At 48.2% G+C, this 21,453-nt stretch overlaps 1 protein-coding gene across 8 annotated transcripts in view; it reads left to right on the forward strand.

Moving 5' to 3' along the window:
* Positions 1-21,453, forward strand: part of LOC128336036 (autism susceptibility gene 2 protein-like) — a 447,244-nt gene that overhangs the window by 18,021 nt on the left and 407,770 nt on the right. Inside the window, exon 1 of one of the 8 annotated variants that reach the window (XM_053275138.1) lies at positions 17,289-17,348. The exons of the other annotated variants lie outside the window; for them this stretch is intronic. Coding sequence (XP_053131113.1) covers positions 17,316-17,348 — 33 coding nt within the window. The 5' untranslated portion in view covers positions 17,289-17,315. Of the gene's footprint in view, positions 1-17,288; positions 17,349-21,453 lie in introns of those variants that run through there. 8 annotated transcript variants of the gene reach the window in all.

Raw genomic sequence — 21,453 nt, forward strand, 5'->3', positions numbered from 1 at the left:
TTTGAATGGGAGAGCACATGTGAGCACTGGAAGATTTTTCCACTTAAGGGATGGAGCCTCTCTGGGAAGAGCAGAAGTTTCGACGTTCCCTCCCTGGAAGCATCTCCAGGATTGGGCTAAGAGAGACTCCTGCCTGCAACCTTGAAGAAGCTGCTGCCAGTCTGTGCAGACAATACTGAGCTAGATGGGCCAAGGGCCTGACTCAGTATATGGCCTCTTCCTGTGTTCCTAAAGGGCTCACCATCTAAAAATGAAATCTAAGGCAGATACCACCATCAGCCACTGGAGGGATGCTGTGCTGGGGATGGATAGGGCCAGTTGCTCTCCCCCTGCTAAATACAAGAGTCACCACTTTGAAAAAGTGCCTCTTTGTACCTTGGGAGTTGTAGTCCAACACACCACACTGTACCCCCAAGGAGAGGATCTTGCCAAAGTGTAACTAGAATAAGAACTCGTTCAGAGCACGAGCAAAACATACTTCCAAAAAGGGGCTCTGTGTGTGTTTCCCAGGCATGTGAACAAATGTTCATGAGACACGATCTCATTCACTTTCCAGATCTGCGTTCTGTCATTCCATCCACTGGGTGAATATAATTGTAAGCAGTTGTTGCATTACATTGCCATCTTGCCAGATGTTGCTTGCAGTGATTCTGTGCTCTGAGGAGAGGTGGAAGAAATGTGAAGCAATGCTGTCAAAAAGATTTTTTTAAAAAAAAAAACACCCTCAAAAATTTAGCTAGGGGTTCTCCCTCCCTCTTCCAGAACATGTTAAGGATGCTAACTGATTGAAGAAGCACCTTTTAAAAGTCTTGATTCTCTTTACTGAGCAGGGGGAGAGCAACTGGCCTTATCCGTCCCCAGCACAGCATCCCTCCAGTGGCTGCTGGTGGTGTCTGTCTCATGTTTCTTTTTTAGACTGTAAGCCCTTTGGGGAGAGGGAGCCATATTTATTTTATTTATTTATGTCTTTATATCTATATAAACCTCTTTAGGAACTTTTGAAAAGCAGTATATAAATATTCATTGTGAATATTCGTTGTAAGGAAGGAGATTCAGGGTAGACATCAGGAGGGATTTTCTGATGGTGGGAGCAGTTGGACAGGGTAACAGTCTGCCACATGCTGCAAAGTAGCAAGTAAAGTATGACAATACAGTGAGACGGCGTGAGGAAATGTGTGGTGTGGTCTGGTGCAGAGGAGAGCTGGTCTTGTGGTAACAAGCATGAATTGTCCCCTTTACTAAGCAGGGTCTGCCTTAGTTTACATTTGGATGGGAGATTGCATGTGTGAGCACTGCAAGATATTCCCCTTATGTAGAGTTGCCATGCCCCCTGAAATTCTGGGTTTCACCAGGATGTTAAGCATCTCGCCCAGATTGCTTAGCCCACCCAGATTCGCCTGGTTTTCAGCTTTCATTGAAGAAAAAAAAAAAAAAAGCTAAGCTTCAGCCCTTATAGAAGCGGCGTTCTGGAGCAAAATGTGCAGTCACTCTTCTGCTCAAAAATTATTTTCAAGCCAATTTACATAATATGGGATGGGGCTGCTCTGGGAAGAGCATCAGACAGTTCCAAGTTCCCTCCCTGGCAGGATCTCCAAGATCAGGCTGAGAGAAACTCCTTCTTGCAACCTTGGAGAAGCTGCTGCCAGTCTGTGAAGACAATGCTGAGCTAGATGGATCAGTGGTCTGACTCAGTATGTGGCAGCTTCCTCTGTTCCTAAGACCAGCTCTCCTAACACACCATTTCCTATCTAACAGCTTCCAAGCTAAGATAAGAGGTGGAACATAGGAACATAGGAAGCTGCCATATACTGAGTCACACCATTGGTCCATCTAGCTCAGTATTGGCTACACGGACTGGCAGCGGCTTTTCCAAGGCTGCAGGCAGGAATCTCTCTCAGCCCTATCTTGGAGATGCTGCCAGGGAGGGGACTTGAGACCTTCTGCTCTTCCCAGAGCGGCTCCATCCCCGGAGGGGAATCTCTTCCAGGGCTCACACATCTAGTCTCCCATTCAATTGCAACCAGGGCGGACCCTGCTTAGCTAAGGGGACAAGTCCTGCTTGCTACAACCTGCTCTAATAATAATTGTGCCAGATTACTTGCCAAAGTTGTGGCAAGTTGTGCCAACGAACTATCGAACAAAATTGTGCCAAAGTTGAATTACTGACCAGAGACCAATGGAAGGGGGGAAAGAAAAGGGGGGCGGGGAAACTCGCACCAAGAACTGGAATGGGGTACTTGAGAACCAGAAAGAGATGTTAATGAAAATGGAACTTTCCAGTCAGAGCCTCCTGAGTCAGGATTCTTTGATCAATTGGATTAGAGAACATTTGTTCAGCAAAATCTTCTAGCTTAGCTTCTACATTTTTGAAAAAGGGTGTTGGTGTATCTTTTTGCAGTTCGGAGCTGTACGAACCGAGGTTTCTGTTCTTCTTTTTGGGCGGCCTCATCCCATTATTAGGGCTTCTCCTTTTGGTTTGGTGATGAGACTGCCGCCCCCCCCGCAAGATCTCGCTCGGGAGCTGACCCCAAAGCCTCACAATTATCTCCGGCTAAATTAGGAGTTTGATCTCCAATTGAAGGGGAAGAATGTGGATGAGGTGTATTAAAAATAGCCCACGTTCCTGAGCTTCGGCAGAAGTCTCCGATGTAATTAATAAAAATGGAGTTTGGAAGTTGGCAGGTTGAAATGTGGAAACCTTTCACTCTCCCTCCCCACGGGGAGTTGAACTTTCCGAGAGACGGGGCCGTATCTGAGAGAATGGCGATTTCTTAACTCTGCCCCCCGTCCAGCGTCCAGCTGCCTTTCTCCAAAAATAGTTCCATAACCTCAGATGAGGCCTTTTTCATCAGGGTGTTGCCTTTGACATCTGGCTCGGTAGGGTCCTTGGCATGACCGCCTTCAGAATCGGAGACGCGGCTGTCCTGGTTTTTGGCTGTGGGGCGGCTTGCAAAGATCTGGTGGGCCACTGTGTGAAACAGGACATTGGACTCGATAAGCCTTGGGCCTGATCCGGCTGGGCTGATCTTATGTTCTCAAGATCACGGAAGGCAGCGGGGAGATTGATTGTGTCCAAGGGGGCACCTGGGCAGGAAAAGTGCGCCCTATGCCGATTCCATCAGCAGCGTTTTTACAGAGGTGGGAGGGAAAACCGGCCAACTTCAGCTTCTGCCTCATGGAAGCTTTGGAAGCTGCCTTATACTGGTAGTCAGACTCTTGGTCCATCTAGCTCAGGATTGCCTGTGCAGACAGGCAGCGGCTTCTCCAAGGCTGCAGGCAGGAGTCTCTCTCAGCCTGATCTTGGAGATGCTGCCAGGGAGGGAACCTGGGACCTTCTACATGCAAACTTGCAGATGCTCTTCCCAGAGCAGCCCCATCCTCTAAAGCAGGGATTCTCAGCGTTGGGTCCCCAGATGTTGTTGGACTTCAACTCCCATAATCCCTAGCCCCAGTGGCCTTTGGTTGGGGTTTATGGGAGTTCAAGTCCAATAACATCTGGGGACCAAGCATTGAGAATCCCTGCTCTAAAGGGAATATCTGACAGTGCTCATATGTAGTCTCCTATCCAACTGCAAACCAAGGTGGGCCCTGCTTAGCAAAGAGGGCCATTCAGTAGGGGACCTTCTGCATGCAGGCATGTAGGTACTCTTCAACTGAACTGTGGCCCCATCCCCTAAAGGGAATATCTTAGCGCTTGCTTGTAGTCTCCCATCCAAATGTAAACCAGGGCAGGCCCTGCTTAGCAAAGAGGGCACTTCATGGTTGCTACCACAAGACCAGCAATCCACTCTTTAATGTGTCTCACACATGATCATTCTCCCTGCCTCCTTCCTTGATATTTGCAAACATAGCACTGCGTATCACTTGGACGACTCTTAAGTCCTCCCGTGGTGGGCAAGCCCTCTGAGGTGAGCCAACACACTAAGTCGGGAGCAGAGGCCCGGTCTACCCACCAAACCCAATCGGTAGACCAGCTCTCCATGGAAAAACAGCCGTCCAGAACGGTGCTCGGAACACTTGAAACCTTCCGACTCAAAACGGGTAGTTTTGTTTCAAGCTCGAAACAGGCCCTTCATTTGAAGGGTGTTTTATTTCCAGCTCGGAACACTCGAAACGGCTCGTTTTGAGCTCGAACCAGTTTGCGCTTCCCTAATATCAAATTGAACTTCTGCTTATGGCCACAGTCGTCAACTTTTCCTGATCAGTTAAGAAACCATTAGCACGCCACTGGGACTTTACACATGTTGGAATGGTACCATGGTTAACCTGATCATGGTTAGCTTTAAATCAGAATCTGAAACCTGTGACAGAAACTGGTTTGGCAAACCCTGGTTAATGCTAACCCTGGTTAATGCAAATTAAACCCTGGTTAATGCTAATCAAGCAGCATGCCTGATTCTGTTACCCTTGGAATTGCCCTCTAGAGAGGGAGCCGTATCCTCAAGGACATGACTCATGTTCAAAAAGGCATCTCCAAGAGGCAAAAATCGGGAACGAGATTTCCCAGGGCTAATTCTGGAACACAGGGTCAATTTGGACAGCTGGCACCCCCGAAAAAAAGGGCTTCCTTTGCTAGGAAGCAAAGAAGGAGAAGGGAGCCCCCCCTCCCGCTTACAAAGAGGCTGTTGGAATGCCAGGGAGAGCTCCGATCCACGCCACTTCGGAATCGCCTGCCAAATCTTCTGGTTGCACGCCTCCAGTAATGAAGACATTTCATAAGACGGCAACGTTGTGTCGAGATAGATGTAATTAAAGCAGAAGCAAATTGGCACTTCTAGATTAAAGACAAGCTGCAAATGAAAACACCTGTATGTTCTCCTTTATGTATTGGTTGTCTGGGGCAGGCTGCCAGATATGCAAATAAAAAGACATTGACAAATTTCCTTGCCTGTGCGGATTGGGAAGCCCAACTCTTCTATGAACCTGGCATTCGTCTGGGCTTTCGACAGCGACGGCGCTCCGGTTTAATTTTGTATCTGTGCCAAATTGGGATGGGAAGGCCATACATAATTTTCGGGCGAGAGTTCAGCTCAGAGATGCTGACCCCAGCTAACTGAGCAAAGAGACGCCTTTTAAAGTGGCAATTCTCTTATAATTTAGCAGGGGGAGAGCAACTGGCCCTATCCAGCCCCAGCACAGCATCCCTGCAGTGGTTGTTGCTGGTATCTGCCTTAGGTTTCTTTTTTGATTGCAAGCCCTTTGGGGGGACAGGGAGCCATCTTATTTGTTTTTTCTATGTAAACCTCTTTGAGAATTTGGGTTGTAGAGCAGTAAATAAAGATTCGGAAGTGACGGTAGTAGTAGGTGTAACCATGCTCAGGGGGCAGAGTTGCATATGTGCACACTTATCACAGGATAGCCTGCTGTAACTTATCACTTGATGGCCTGCAGCTAAACATGCAGTCAAAAGGATTCATGGATTCTATATAGATTCTATATGGATTCAACAATTCTATATGGATTCAGCAGTATGTCAACACGTGTGTAAACATGCATCCTCCATTGGAGAATCATCCACATTTGGAAAGAACCCAGCGAAGAATAATCTCCCCCCCCCCGAAGAATCATCGATATTTAGCAAGAATTCAGTAGATGCCCAGATCCAGTGAAAGTGCTGAGAACTCAAGACAGATTGACATGGAGAAACTTCCTGAATGCCTCGCTCGTCATCTTGATTTGCACAAGCAAATGTCAGAAACCAGGCTGGATCTTTGTCCCCTTCCTGACATGGAAGGCGTCTCCAACTCTAGGGAAGTCCATTTCACATTTTTCCTTCGAGCACTGAGTGAGGAAAATGCAACTAAATCCAAAGATGATGGTTTTGATGTGTTGTCTTCTGCACTAAAAGCATACTACTGCTTTCCCCCCCGCTAAAGAGACAAACTTAGTTTGATCTACTAGGCTTCAAATAGACTAGAATAGCCACTGGGCAATGGGTGTTTGTGATCCTTTGGTTTCAGCTAACTTGCACAGAATTAGAAGTTGCCTGTGTGTTTTTGTGTTGTCCCAGACTTTTTGACCTGCTGTGGTATAGAACGAGAATTTCCCGAAGCGTCGTATAAACCAGGTAGGGATTTGCACTAAATGCGCTTGAACAGATCCGAACCAACTTCGAATCGATTTGAATTTGAAACCATTGGATAGAGTGGATATTTGCTTGAATCAATCTGAATTTGCCCAAAGTTGAGTCAAATTTGATTCGACTTTGGGCAAATTCGAAGTGATTTGAGTGAATCTCCACTCTATTCAATGGTTTCAGTTTCCAATCGATTCAAATTTGAATCGATTCAAGCAAATTTCGTACACATCCCTAAAACCAGGGCTACTCAACTTTAGCTATCCTACAGATGTTGTCCTATAACTCCCATCACCCCTGACTAATGGCCACTGTGGTGGGGATGCTGGGAGCTGCTTTCTGTATTGTAGTACCCTGACTTTTTCATGGGAAAAAGGTATGTTGGTTGTCAGGTAGGGGAGGAGAGGCCCTTGCGGATGCTCTCCTTGCGATTGTTTTAATAGTTTGATGAGTTTTAATAGTTCTCATGTTTTAAATTGTAATGTTTTAACCTTTTTAATTTGTTGTTTTTATTGTTTTGTGGTAAACCTCTCAGAGACGCATTTTGGGCGATATAAAAATAGGATTGATAGATAAATGAATGAATAAATAAAATGATATCGCTGCCCCCTAGATAGGTGAGAAATACTGCTGCCCTCTTCTTGCACCCCCAAGTCACTAAAAATTTGTGTGTGAGGGATTTTCATTGAAAGAACTGTGGGTACTGTTGGTCATGGGACCTGGAGGTCTGTTTAGGTGCAGGAGGACTACTTTGTAAGACATTTTGGGCATGGGAGAAAAAACTTTGGTGAAATGATTTTTATTGGGTAGGAGAGTGGTCTTCTGCCATCTTGCAAGATGGAATGTTACAGGGTTTTGCATTCTGTTCCGAGCTCAGAACGGAACACAGATCCTGTTCCGTGCACTAGGGATGTGCACGGAACGGCACGGGGGAGGCTGCCGGCTTGCGCAGACTGAGCTGGATGGACCAAGTGTCTGACTCAGTAGGAAGCCACTCCTTTTGTTCCACTGGTCTTGTGGAAGCCGCTTTCCTCCTGAACTTTCCACCTGATCTCTATATTACCCAGCAGCAGGGGTCCCGGTAACAGGGATCCCCAGATGTACTACCACTCCCCTGCCAAAAGCCATTGTAGCTGGGGATGCTGGGAATTGTAGTCAACAACATCTGGGGATCGGCAGCAAGTAGAGCCTGGACCATCAAGGCCACTTGCTTGGGAATGGCGTTGCTGAATTGCTTCAGAAGGCTGCCAAGGAGGAAAAGGTGAACGGTAAGCCATTGACCCAGCGCAGGTCAACAAAGAATCATTATCCGTAAATGGAGAGACATCAATAGAGGGAGGTTAATGTTTTGTACACACAGTGTGGATTGCAATAAATCGATGCCATGCAATTGATTAAAAGTGCCCCCTTCTCGCATTGGAACAGCAGCACTGGAAACTATGGCGTAGCAAGGCTGAAGGCGGCCTGAGTGGAAACTGTGGAGTACCCTGCCGTGCTTTCGCTTGCCACTTTCACTGGGAGAGACTCCTGCCTGCTAGGGGTGTGTGCGGTACCAATCCCGGTGGTTCAGTTCGAATTAGAGCCAATTCCGAACCGGTCCACCGGTCCGCGAGCCGGTTTGAGTCGAACCGGCTCCCAAAAAAGGGGTGGTGGTCTGAGTTCAAATGGGACTGGTTCAGAAGCGATTTGGTGGTGAGAGGGGTATGCTTGCAAAGGGGGATCTGATCTCACCACCAAATCGGTTCTGAACCAGTCCCATTTGAACTCAGACCACCACCCCTTTTTTGGGAGCCGGTCTGGTTCATGTTTGAACTGGTTGAACTGGCCTGGTTCGAATTGAACTGGTTCCGCCCATCATTACTGCCTGCACCTTGGAGAAGCTGCTGCCACCCTGTGTAGGCAGTACTGAGCTAGACGGATCGAGGGTCTGACTCGGTAGAAAGCAGCTTCCTCTGTTCCTAATTGGGGGGCTAAAATGTGCGACCCTTTTTGTCAGTGGCCCATTTAGAGGGTGCAATTCGGGGACGAACGGACTCGACCAGCTCCATATTTCTCGTAATTCCCATTCTGCCTTCCCTAAACCAGAGGACTGTGGGTATTTGCTGATTAATATCTGTGCGTGCGACTTGAAAGGGAGCTTGTAGGATACGAGAGGAAATCCCTCGGGGTGGGGGGGATCCTGAGTGCAGAGGCGGAAAGAGAAAGGTCCACTCCCAACAGGGATCCCGCAAAAGCCGCACGGGGGTGAGCACAGTGTGATTAATGGCATATTTGAGCGTCATCAAAAGGGCTCCTGGTTGATGAGATCCTGCAGCACGCCGATTGTCATAAGAACCTATCAAAGGCTGCAGCATCTATCAAGCGAGGAAGGGGAGTTAATTACTCAACAGTGATGATTCGGATATAACTAATTATTGGATCATTAAATGTTTATTGCCTTTTTTAATGCTCGTTTCCCCCCGTAAGTGCGGCTGCACAGCCTCGCTGGATTATAGCAATAAAGCGAGGAAAGGCGGTTTAAAATATCCACGCTGAGGAATCTTCCATAGCGGTCCTTCTGAGCCTCAGGCATGGCTGTGTGCCCACATAACACACAAATAGCTGCCTGTACAGGTCACCTTGAGCAGCAAGCCAAAGGTTGCCAGTTCGAATCCCCGCTGGTCTGTTTCTGTCCCTTATTGGATGGTGGAAGAGGATCTGCTTTGCATGCAGAAGGTAGCAAGTTCCCTCCCTGGCAGCATCTGCAAGACAGGGCTGAGAGAGATCCCTGCTTGCAACCTTGGAGAAGCCGCTGCCAGTCAGTGTAGACAATCCTGACCTTGATGGACCTGACTCAGTATGAAGCAGTTCCCTTTGTCACCTTGGAGATGTTAATGGATTGAATTTTGAATTTGTAAAAAAAAAAAATCTTAGTCTTGGGGGATGGGGAGAGTCTTCAGGAGTTGGTAACCCTACCATCATGGTGGGCACATTCTGAAGATGAACGTAGGAAGCTGCCGTATCCTGAGTCAGACCATTGGTCCACCTAGCTCAGTATTGGCTTCACAGGCTGGCAGCGGCTTCTCCAAGTTTGCAGGCAGGAATCTCCCTCAGCTCTACCTTGGAGATGCTGCCAGGGAGGGAACTTGGAAGCTAGATGCTCTTCCCAGAGCAGCCCCATTATCCCCTAAGGGGAATCTCTTCCCGTGCTCACACACGTCGTCTCCCATCCAAATGCAAACCAGGGCAGACCCTGCTTAGCTCAGGGGACAAGTCCTGCTTGCGACCACAAGACCAGCTCTCCTCTGTGGACTGTGATGTTGTGATGTTATTCCATTCAAAGCTGGGGCATACCTTTCTTACAACATTCTCAATCTTCTCACTATAAATGGAGAGAAGAGGCTGCCGCCCACATTTCTGAAATGTGAGTTGGCAACAAAAGGTGTTGGGGATCAAGGCTGGAGTGGACGGAAAATGGCGCCGCCGCAGAAACCCGCTAAAGGTTAATGCGACAAACCATCTGTCATTAGTACAACATGCGGTCATCATGCTGCTCAACAGGTTTTGAACTGTGAGATAATGAGGCAGGTTTAACTCTAATTCCATTATAATGTATAATTGAGTGGGATAATTGATAGCAATTTTCCTGGTATGTGTGTGTCGATCTGCAAAGGCTGGGCTTCTCTTTTATTTTTTTAAACTGTCGGCTGAATTCTGATCCGCTTGCCGTTCTTGAAATATTTGGGAGGCGAGCCCTTTCGATCGTGGGGATCGGGATCTCTGGGGCAGTGTGCCTTTGGGTGGCATCTTTGGCCCCTTCCTAGACGAAGCTACCTTCTTCCAAGGCTGCATTCTCACTAGGGAGGTGCACACGGAAGTGGTTTGACCAGTTTAGTTCAAATTTGGATCCGATTCGGATTGACCCAGCCTGGTCCGGTTCGGCCACCGAACTGGTTTGCAGGCCAGTTCAGGGATATCCTTGAAAAAGGGGAATGTGGCGAGGATTCCCCCTTACCACCTGAGAATATGTTGAAAGAAATGGGGTGGGAGTTAAAGGGGGGATATTTTAGGAATAAAAGAATGTAGTGGTGGAAAGGGAATTTGGGCCAGTACTATACTCCTATCTTAAGCCACCTAATGGCGCAGCGGGGAAATGACTTGACTAGCAACCTGGAGGTTGCGGGTTCAAATCCCCGCTGGTATGTTTCCCAGACTATGGGAAACACCTATATCAGGCAGCAGCGATCTAGGAAGGTGCTGAAAATGCATTTTTGGTTTGGTTATTATGTCTTCCTCCTAGATATTTTTGGTTGAAGGAGAAAGGTTTTGAGCAAGGTTTTGGGCTGGTTTGACCCTTTTGGAATCAATTACTATCTGATTACAATTTGAAACTGATTACAATTCAGTAACAGAATCTGTTCTGAACAGAAGATCTGACGTAACAGTTATTTGCTCCAGATCTTTCTAGATCTCCTGGAATTGTGGAGTTGTCTTCAATGCAGAAGACAATTACATTTTGGAATCAGTAACTGATTCTGTTCGTAACAGATTCTGTTCGTAACAGATCTCCTGTTCTTCAAATTGTAATTTCCTGGAAAGATCCTGGGAAGATTTCCTGGAAATTACAATTTGGAATCAGTTCCTATCCTGTGAAGCTTTATTCCTGTTCCCTAAAAAGCCATCCTTTAGATAAAGTTAGATTTTTACTCTTTAAAAATTGAAGTAAATGTCAAATGCATGTTGTTGTTTTTTTAAAAAAAATCACACTGGGGGTCTTTCTGACCCCCAAAACCTGATGTGTACAGTGCTTCTTACAAGCAGAGAAATCACACCAGAAATCTGCTGCCCTGTCATTTAAATTCTGCACCTGCTTGTCTGTTAATGGTGTGAACTATTGTTCTCTATTCATTGTTTCCCTCCCTTCAAGAGCCTTTTCAATATTTGAAGACTGTTGGCATATTTCCCTGAGCTCTTTTCTCTTGAGCGCAGCAAAAAACAACAACCAAAAAATGAAAGTTGGAAATTACAAGTGTTACAATATACTGTCAAAAGGCATGCAACTTCTTTTAATGCAGTTCCATTGACCTTTCCTTGACTTCATGTGGATACGGCATTATGAATATTTCTGTGTAGCTACGAGATTTGATTTAAAGAAGTGATCCTTATTTCCCCCTTGTGTTGATGATTTTGGGCTAGATAAAAAGTAGGAATCAGCAAAAGGAGGGGAGTGCAGAGCTCAGTGGTAGAGCAGCTGCTTTGTATGGAGAAAGTCCCAGGTAGGCGTGTGCGAGCTGGCTCGAATCAAGCCAGGTTTGCGTTTGAGCTGGCTTGACTCGAAGGGTTCGGTTCGAGCTGGCTCGGAACGTAGTGGTAAGTGGGAATCCTTACTGATTTCTCCTTTACCAGGAGACCTTTGAGCACACTCCAACTGGGCTTGGTTCGAACCAAACTGGGCCCGGTTCGAGTGTGCACAAAACTGAACCGGACCTGGTTTGGCTCAAGTACAGTTTGATTCGAGCCGAACTGTGTTTTCTGGTTTTGTACACACCTCTAGTTCCAGGTTCAATCCGCAGCATCCCCTGATAGGGGTGGAAAAGACTCCAGTCTAAGGCCTTGGAAAGTCGCTGCCAGTCAGTGCTGGCAATACTGAGCTAGATGGACCATGGGTCTGACTCAGTAGATGGAAGCTTCATATATATCCCGTGTGTACTTTTGTGAATGCAATCCCTCCCCACTTAGCCCAGAGGTGCAGAGGGAAAGCTTGAGGAGCAACTCCTTGCTTAAATTTGGGTGGAAGGCCACAAGTTCCATCCCTGTTTGAGACCAGGGGGAGGCCAGTGGGGGGAGGCTGGCAGGAGGAGGGGCAAAGGCAGGAGACTCTCCCATGGCTGCGGCAGCACCCCCTCGAGGCCCAGTGATAGCGATAGGTCCGCCATTTAAAAAAAATCACCCCCCACCAAGCTGGGCCCGAATTGGTTCAGACTCGAGCCAGACCAGGCCCGGCTCTAGTGTGCACAAAACTGGACCTGACTTGGTTCGGGTTGAGTCTGATTCGACTCAAACCAACCTGGGTTTTCTGGGTTTGTTCAACCCGCCCCCGCCCCACCACCACTGACTTCAGACTGGCCTGGTCGAAATTCCCACTGTGGACTCCAAGAAAGTCACTCTGGCCCCAGGCATAAAGCATCTGAGAAAATTCTCTGCTTTCTCCCTGGGAGGAATCTCGAGATTCTCTTCCAATTTCAGATTATTCTTGGCACCCTGGAACAGGGATGTTATTGACTAGAACTCCCAGTATCCTTAGCTGCAATGGCCTTTGGTTGGGGTGATGGGAGTTGGAGTCAGCAACTTCTGGTAATCTCTGTTCCAGGGAACGACTGCTTAGGAGAAGTCCTGAAATTTTCCAGATTTCAGCTCCTCTGTGGATGAAATCCAAAATTCTTTTTCAGATTCCCCTTTGGAGAAAGTGACATGCCAGTGCTAGCCCAGGAGGGGTCTCCAGGATGGCTCTCCTGAAGACCCTCAGAGGGCAGCCTCTGTATCTGGCTTCCTTCCCAGAAGACACCAGGCAGTAGAGGTCTGCATGAACAGTTTGGTGCAGAATTGGTTTGCCTCGAATCGGGCCGGTTCGGAGGTTTGATCACGGACTGATCTGGGGGCAGTTCACTCCGCAATCGAAGTAAACCAAGCCCGGTTCTGGAGGACCAGGGTTAAGTGCTGAATGGGCGGCTGGGGGGAGGGTGGCGAGAAACATAATAAAAATGCCCTCTTACCGCCAAGTGTGCTGCCCCCCGGCACAGCCCATAGCGAAAGCTCCTGCCTATTTTACCATGTTGTCCAAATGGCCGAACCAGTTCGATTGAACGGACCGGACCAGCTGTTCAGTTCAACCGAACTGGTTCGGCACAACGCGGTTCGGTTCGAATGGATTCGGATCCGAAGCGGACCACGGTTTTTTGTTTCACGCGTACACCCCTTCCAGGCAGGGGCATGGAAATCTGAGGGCGTCGATTTGCATTTGAAGTGAAGAGTGTGATGATCATACTGCTTGAAGATCCTTAGTGGTACTCGACCTTGGCAGCCTAGAGAGCCTCTCCATCGCCGAGTAGAGTCCGGGGAGAGATTGGAACAGGTTTCCTGAGGTGAAGCAGCAATGTGGTCAGATGTGTGCGTTAGAAAGTAATAGGTGACGAGGCGCTCAAACTGGCCACACAAAGGTCAGCTTCGGCACTGTCCTGCCTTCCATTTGCTTCGCCTTTGCAGCCCTTCATCCGCCAGTGGTGGCGGCGAGATGTTAATTGCTGCAAGTGGAGAGAAGCCAAGACCCCCCTGCCAATTCTTCTTTTGTTTGCAGCCAAGGGAAGCTGGCGAAAGAATTGAGTGGCGGGAGGTCAAAACTGGCTGGGCTTTGTATTCCAGACGATCTGCCTTCCAATGAAACCCTGCTGGTCAAGGACGTTTTCCTGCCAGAATGTCCGTCCCCGGGTCTAGCAAGAGGTGGGAGAACATGGGAACTTAGGCAGCTGCTACCGAGTCAGAACCTTAGTCCGTCTAGCTCAGCATTGTCTGCCCAGACTGGCAGCAGCGTTTCCAAGGAGGCAGGTGGGAAAATCTCCCAGCCCTATTTGGAGATGCCGGGGGGGGGGGACTTGGCACCTTCTGATGCTCTTCCCAGAGCGGCCCCATCCCCTAAGGGGAATATCTTAAAGAGTGAATTTATTTATTTATTAATGGTTAAGTTTATATACCGCCTTTCATTAAAACAATCCCAAGGTGGTTTACAGCAAAGATTGTAAAAAAGACACAATTAAAATATTAAGCTAAAAATATAAAACAAATATGATTAAAAAGATAGTCTCCCATTTAAATGTAAACCAGGGCAGACCCTGCTTAGCAAAGAGGGCAGTTCATACCACTATGCGGTCCTTCCACTATATGGTCACCTAGGACAGGGGGTTCCCCATCTTTTTCAAAAAAGAGTACCCCTTCTGTTGCAAACCTTCTACCTAGGTACCCCATATAGATTGTGTGTGTGTGTGTGTGTGTGTGTATATGTGTGCATGCGCACACGCAGAGGAGAAGTATAATGGATGAAAACAGTGTGGTGTAGTAGTGAGAGTGCTGGACCCATCAGATCTGAGTTCAAATCCCCACTCAACTGTGAAACTCTTTTGGTGACTCTAGGCTGGTTGCTTATCTCACAGCCTAGCCTACCTCCCAGGGTTGTTGTGAGGATAAAGAGAAGCATGTACATTGCTCTGGACTCTTTGAAGGAACTGCACCATAAAAATCGAGCTTGACACAGTAGAAGGGGGCTGGTCTCTGTTTCAAGGATCTTATCACCTTATTTTTATTTATTCATGTATTTTTACATTTCTCTCCCACTCTTCCTCCAAGGAGCTCATTGTTACAAGTACGAGTACATTGTTATGTTTCTCCTCACAACAACCCTGGGAGGTAGGCGAGGCTGAGAGAGCAGTATCTGGCCTGGAGTCACCTGGCAAGTTTCACGGCTGCATGGGGATTCGAACTCGGGTCTCCGTAGTCCTAACACAACACTCTAACCACTACACCATGCTGCCTCTCTTCAATCTTCAATTCAACACCGGAGAAAATGGAGGAGTGGGGGCAGGCTGAGCAAATGGAGGAGGGCAAGCCGAGAAATAATATCTTATTATTCAGTTGTGTGTACTTAGGTTTAGTAATAGTAAGATTTTTTTTGGCGGGGTGGTGGTGGAGAGGACTCATTTCAATGCCAATTTGCATCTAATAAGATTCCTTAAAGCCAGCTTGACTGCTCCCGATGTTTTCTCCCTTTCTGTTCCCCCCCCTCCACCCAGCACGCCGGGTTTTTAAGTCGCTGTACATCTTGTGTCTTTAAATAATGTATTAGGAACATTGTCAAGTCTCTAAGTGCTTTTTTAATGAGAGTGTGAAGATTTAATGGGGTTAGATTGCCTTCCATGACATTTTGGAGTGACTTAATTGTAACAGCGGAAAGAGGCTGTATTTTAAAGTTTGCTAAGTATGCTGGCTGCGGATTGCAGCCGCACGATTTGCCAGCAAGATGAGCTGAGAGACTTTTCTCCCCCCGCCCTTTTTTCTTTCTTTTTCAAATGCCAGCTTTTGTTGGGGGGGGGGGGGGAAATAATAATAGAGTTTCCAGAGCAAGAGATGATCTAAAAATGAGCAGGAATCTTAAAGTGGCCCTTAGTTCTGCGCTCTCGGATTCCAAAGGTTATTTGCTCTCAACACCCGCTGTGCCGTTTTGAAGTGCAAATCCATTTAATGAGACTCGAGCAAATAGAGCTTTCTCTGGTTTCCTTTGTATCAATGCATGTCGCATAGAGGGACAATCGCCTCTATCGGTCACCAGTTGGCCGGAGTACGGTTTCTAGCAAAGCACATTTCCTTGAGGCAGGCTTGGAACAGGAAGCTGCTGTATACTGAGTCAAACCCTTCATCCATCTAGCTCAGTATTGTCTTCACTGACTGGCAGCAGGCTGCTTGACAAGGTTTCCATCCAAATGCAAACCAAGGTAGACCCTGCTTAGCAAATGGGGCAGTTCATGTTCACAACCAGAAGACCAGCTGGATGGTTGAGACCAATTCAGAAAGCCCAGAGGGACCTGAGGCCCACATAAAGAAGTGGGGCATGTGAACTGTAGCTTTTGACTGACCTCTGACGGGAGAGACCCTTGGGCCCGTCCAGTTTGGCCATCTGGAATCATGTACTCCATATGCACCTGAGCAGTGGTCCCTCTACATTTTCTCATCTCCGTGCGGAATGAGTTCTGTCCTGGGCGGCAGTATCAAGGCAGCGTGTGCGCATGTGCATTCAGAGTGGGGCCTTCCTGATTCGACCTGAGCGGGATCTAAAACGAACTGAGCGGACATCAAACAAACTTGTGAGCGTGCACGCCTAAGAGAGAACAGTGCGCCTGACTGCCGGCGTTCCATTGGTGATGTGCTGGTGGTCAGAATTATATGCCACCCCTCCCAGGTTGCTTGGCCACACCCCCGCACAATGTGAGCCACACCCCCTGCCGCACCCTCCAACTCCTTGGCCACACCCCTATAAGCCACATGCCTCCCAGGTCCTTTGGCTACACCTCCTCCAAAATGTGAGCCATGCTCCCAGACTCCTTGCTCATACCCCCTACACTGGGGTTATGAAACCCCCAGTGCAGGGGTTTGAAACCGAACCAGTCTGACCGGTTAGTGAGCTGAGCCCCCCGACCATATATATAAACTTGAGGCCCATTGGGCATACGTGGCGGCCATGTTTGAAAAAGCCTAAACCCCTTGATTACCTGACAAAAGAAACATTTACCCCATTGGACAGATGTTTTAAATACACGGAAAGCCGACACCACTGTGTGCTAATTTGATGTTCGCGCCTCCCCCCCCCCCGCTTTAATTGAACAAAACGGATTGCTGGCATGATCTGATTTTGATTAATTTGCTGCCAGGTTGGCTCCATATGGTGCTGTGAGGCAGAAAGAGGAATCCCGGGGTGGAAAGGGCTCTCCCTGCCCCCCCCCCCCCCCAGCCTGGGAGTGGGGTGCTATGGTAGGGAAGGGGAGACCTTATTGCCTTGATTCCATAATGAGCCCGCTTGAGGGCGAGAAGAGACGCCGGTCCCAGATGAACTCTCAGCAAGGTAGAGAGACACACCTGGATCTGCCGAGGCCTCCCGCGGACCTCCCTGGAAGCGACCTGCTTGGAACAGGTGTCCACTGTATTAACTAACAAGCAGGGCAGTTCTGTGATGCTGAAGGGTTGCAAATGCATGCGTCGTGTGGAGGAACTGTGTCGAGGGAAGGCTCTCTCGCAATTTACCCAGCTGGGGGCCGCCCCGCGGACCTGATGAACGGAACAGAGAAAGCAAGCCTGTCTTCACACAGTGGGACACTGGCACACAGGAAGCTGCCGTATACGGAGTCAGGCCATTGGTCCATCTCTGCGTGTGTTGAACCCGTTTGGCCGATCCGGTTGGGTCCCTCAAGCCGCCCCTGCCGTTGACGCTCGTTAGAAAGGCAGCCTTCGAGAGCTTCACCGTGATGTAACTGGATTTGCGTCCTTTCGTGGGCTTTGGAGGCGGATACCCATGGGGCTGCTGGCATTCTGTTATGTGACCAGAATAGAGCTACCACGCTGTAATTGGATTTCCAAAGTCGCCTCCTCCTCTGTTTCGCCCAGTGTAAATAATGTTCCAGATTCAAAGCATGGCTCTGAGCGTAGTCGTGTTAGTGAATGGATGCCAAACTTGCTTGGAGGAGATGACGCAAAGGTCGGTTTGCAGTGGCAATAGGGATGATGGGAGTTGTAGTCCAGAGACATCTGGGGACCCGAGGCTGAGACCCCTTGCATCTCCTCTGGCACTCTGAGCCCCGTCACCCAGACATCTCTTATCCAGAGAGATAGCAAGAATTGAGTGGAAGCTGCCACTCCTGCAAATTAGGCAAGGAGATACCTTTCAAAGTGCTGGTTTTCTTCTTGGCACAGAGAGAGCAACTGGCCCTATTCAACCTCAGCGGAGCATCCCTCTGGTGGCGGCTGCTGCTGCTGCCCTTGTGGTTCTTCTTCAATGGTGAGCTCTTTTGAGAACAGGGAACCACTTTCTTCTTCTCCTTCCTCCTCCTTCTTTCTTCATAGCGACATAAGAAGCTGCCTTAGTGAGTCAGACCACTGGCCCACCTAGCTCAGGATTGCCTGCACTGACTGGCAGCAGCTTCTCCACAGCTGCAGGCAGGAGTCTCTCCCAGCCCTACCCGGTGATGCTGCCAAGGATTGAACCTGGGAGCTTCTGCACACAAGGCAGCTGCTGAATCTCTACTCTGATGTGGATCGGAACCTAGGAAGCTGCCATATACTGAGTCAGACCATTGGTCCATCTAGCTCAGTATTGTCTACCCAGACTGGCAGCGGCTTCTCCAAGGTTGCAGGCAGGAGTCTCTTTCTCAGCCCTCTCTTGGAGATGCTGCCAGGGAGGGAACTTGGAACCTTCTGTATGCAAGCAGGCAGGTGCTCTTCCCAGGGTAGCCCCATCCCCTAAGGGGAATATCTTATAGTGTTTACATATAGTCTCCCATCCAAATGGGTAGACAATGCTGAGATAGATGGGCCAAGGGTCTGACTCAGTAGAAAGCAGCATCCCATATTCATGGGAGCCAGCATATCGTAGTGGTTAGAGTGCTGGACTAGGACCGGGAAGACCCGAGTTCGAATCCCCAGTCAACCATGAAACTCACTGGGCGACTCTGGGCCAGTCATGTATCTCTCAGCCTAACCCACCTCACAGGGTCGTTGTGAGGATCAACATCACCATGGACACCCCTCCGAGCTCCTCGGAGGAAAAGCGGGATATAAATGTAATAAATAAATAAATAAATTGAAAGCATTTGTAACTCCCCTATTTCTACTGGTGGCACTTAAATTATTATGGGACTGCTCACCAGAACAATACTGGGTCCAGGACAGCACCTATGGGCATCTGGATCGACAGAAATCTAGGCATAGAGACTCATGTGGTTCTTCTGAATTGGTCAGGGGACATTCAGGACCACGGACAGCAATGGGTTTGATATAGTAGATGGGAAGCCAGGCTTCAACATATGAATGCTGCTTTTTGCGGAGTCTGACCCCTAGTCCCTGTAGCTCTGTATGCTATACACTGGCTGGCAGCAGCACTCCAAGGTTTCCATCAAGAATCTCGGCCAGACCAAGAGATGCCAGCAGAGCTGATAACTCCGGGGCTATTCCTGGGGACGCCGTGCCTCCAGTATTGTTCATTATAGCAAACCATGAATCTCTCTGGACTAATCTGAGAAGGTAGGGAAATGTTCTAGGGAGAAAGGGAAGGGGGCAATGTTCAAGGGTGCATCTCGGAATTTTAGGGATTAGGAAACTGCCATATACCGAATCAGACCCTTGGCCCATCTAGCTCAGTATTGTCTACACTGACTGGCAGCAGCTTCCCCAAGGTTTCAGGCAGGAGTCTCTCTCAACCCTATTTTGGAGATGCTGCCAGGGAGGGAACTTGGGATCTTTCATGTGCAAAGCAGATGCACTTCCCCGAGCCCCATCCCTTACAAGTGGCATACAAGGGTCTTCCCTCCAGGTACTGACCACACCAATACCTGCTTAGCACCAGCAAGATGGCGCTCTCATGTGCCCTTAGACCATTGCTTGAGACTCCCTCAAATGTCCCCATGAGCATTTGGGCTTTGCTGCTGCATATCATGGACACATCTTCTCAGTTCAATAAAGGAGCGAGCATGAATCTCGTAGCAAAATTCACTCTTGTGCTATGTCGGGCGTGGAACGCATTGTTAAAGATAAGGGTTCCGGATAGAGCTGCACTAAATGTTTTATCTCCCTGGCACGCAGGGCTTTTCCGCAGGAAGGGTTTAACTTTCAAAGCGAGCACCACTAAAACATCTGTAAAGTAAAATAAAAAAGCAAGAGGTGGAGAGAGAGAGAGAGAGAGAGAGAGAGAGATGTAAGAATTTGCTGGTTCTCTGTTGGGAAGATTTCGTGGAAGGATTGCTATCTGCCATGGGATTCAAGGCTTTTTTTGTGGGGAGGGCTCTCCAAACAGGATTGATTAGGCATTCCAAGTATCCCAAGAAATAAGGCATGCTAGGCACCAATGACCAGGCTCAAACTATCATACTTCGGACACATTATGCGTAGATCCAGCTCGCTTGAGAAGTCCATCATGCTGGGGAAAGTGGAAGGCAAGAGAAGAAGAGGGCAACCAGCAGCCAGGTGGATGGACTCGACGACGACAGCAGTGAATGCACCACGGAGAGACCTTCAAGGCCAAGTTGATCATCCTGGAGAGAATCGATCTATGTGGTTGCTAAGAGTCAACACTGACTTGATGGCACGTAATCCATCCATCCATCCATCCATCCATCCATCCATCCATCCATCCATCCGAGTATGGATGTCTCCCTTTTTTGTTGTGTGGTCTTCAAAATCTTATCAAGTGGTTCCAAAATGGGAATTTATGTATTCCTGTCCCCCCTTTGGGCCCAAGGTAGAAGAGAGCTGGTCTTTTGGTAGCAAGCATGAATGGTCCCCTTTGCTAAGCAGGAGCTGCCCTGTTTTGCATTTGGATGGGAGACTAAAGGAAAATGCAACCCAGACCACTGAAGTTTAGATTCAGTTCCAGTTAGCTGAAAGAACTTCTCTAAACCTTTGTTTCGACTATCACAAAAGCTGGTCTTGTGGTAGCAGGCATGAATGGTTCTCTTTGCTAAGCAGAGTCTGCCCTGGTTTGCATTTTAATGGGAGACTACATGTGAGCACTGTGAGATATTCCCCTTGGGGGATGGAGCCACTCTGGGAAGAGCATCTAGGTTCCAAGTTCCCTCCCTGGCAGCATCTCCAAGATTGGGCTGGGAGAGACTCCTGCCTGCAACCTTGGAGAAGCTGCTGCCAGTCTGGGCAGACAATCCTGAGCTAGATGGACCTGTGGTCTGACTCAGTATAAGGTAGTATATATATGTTCCTCAGTATATGTTCCTATGACCTCCTGGGTGGACCCTGATGGTACCTCCTGGGATTAATGTAGAGGTCTCAAACTTGGGTGAGCCCCTGACTGTTGTCTGAATTACAGTTCCCATCATCCCCAGCCACAGTGGCCAAAGGCTGTTGATGATGGGGTCTGTAGTCCAACATCATCCGGGGATCTGAGCTGGAGAACCCTTGGATTAAGGGACGGGTCCTAGTTGGTCAGTTAGGGCTGATTCCAGAACAGCTAGTTAGCAGGAGGTTGCAAAGAATGCGATTGAGTGAGTGAGTGAGTGATTGTGTGCTGTCAGGTCAGTGTCAACTCTTAGCGACCACATAGATACTCTCTAGGATGATCTGTCTTCAACTGGGCCTTGAAGGTCTCTCCATGGTGCATTCATTGCTCTGACCAGTTGTGGCCTGTATCTCGACTTTTGCACGGTTTCACTCCATTTACACTGTTTTCTTCCATTTTCCACCCCGAGCATCTGCATGGTGTGTGTGAGTGTATGTATCGGCATGCTTTGAAAAAAAGTCCCGCTACAAAGTTCTTCAGCTTCCTGGGGAAAAAAGCACTTTAAAAAAAACCCCTTTATCAATGCAAAAGGACAAATGCAAACTGTAAGTGAAACCAGATGGGCAAACTATTTTCGGAGCTCTGTATGCATATTTTGCATCCCTTATTAGCATTCATTAAGTCAAAAGAGGGAGGGCAGGTTGGAGAACAAGCGATTTCCCTACAAGTATTCAACCAATAACCCTGGCGTGGTTCCAGAACGGCTCTTGTGGATTAATTGTTTTATAACTGCTTTAATTAAAACTGTTCAGTGTATGATTAACCTAAAAGTTTTTTTTTTTCATTTCCACCAAATTGT

Source organism: Hemicordylus capensis, chromosome 12, assembly GCF_027244095.1.
Source record: "Hemicordylus capensis ecotype Gifberg chromosome 12, rHemCap1.1.pri, whole genome shotgun sequence".
In the NCBI taxonomy this organism is placed as follows: domain Eukaryota; kingdom Metazoa; phylum Chordata; class Lepidosauria; order Squamata; family Cordylidae; genus Hemicordylus; species Hemicordylus capensis.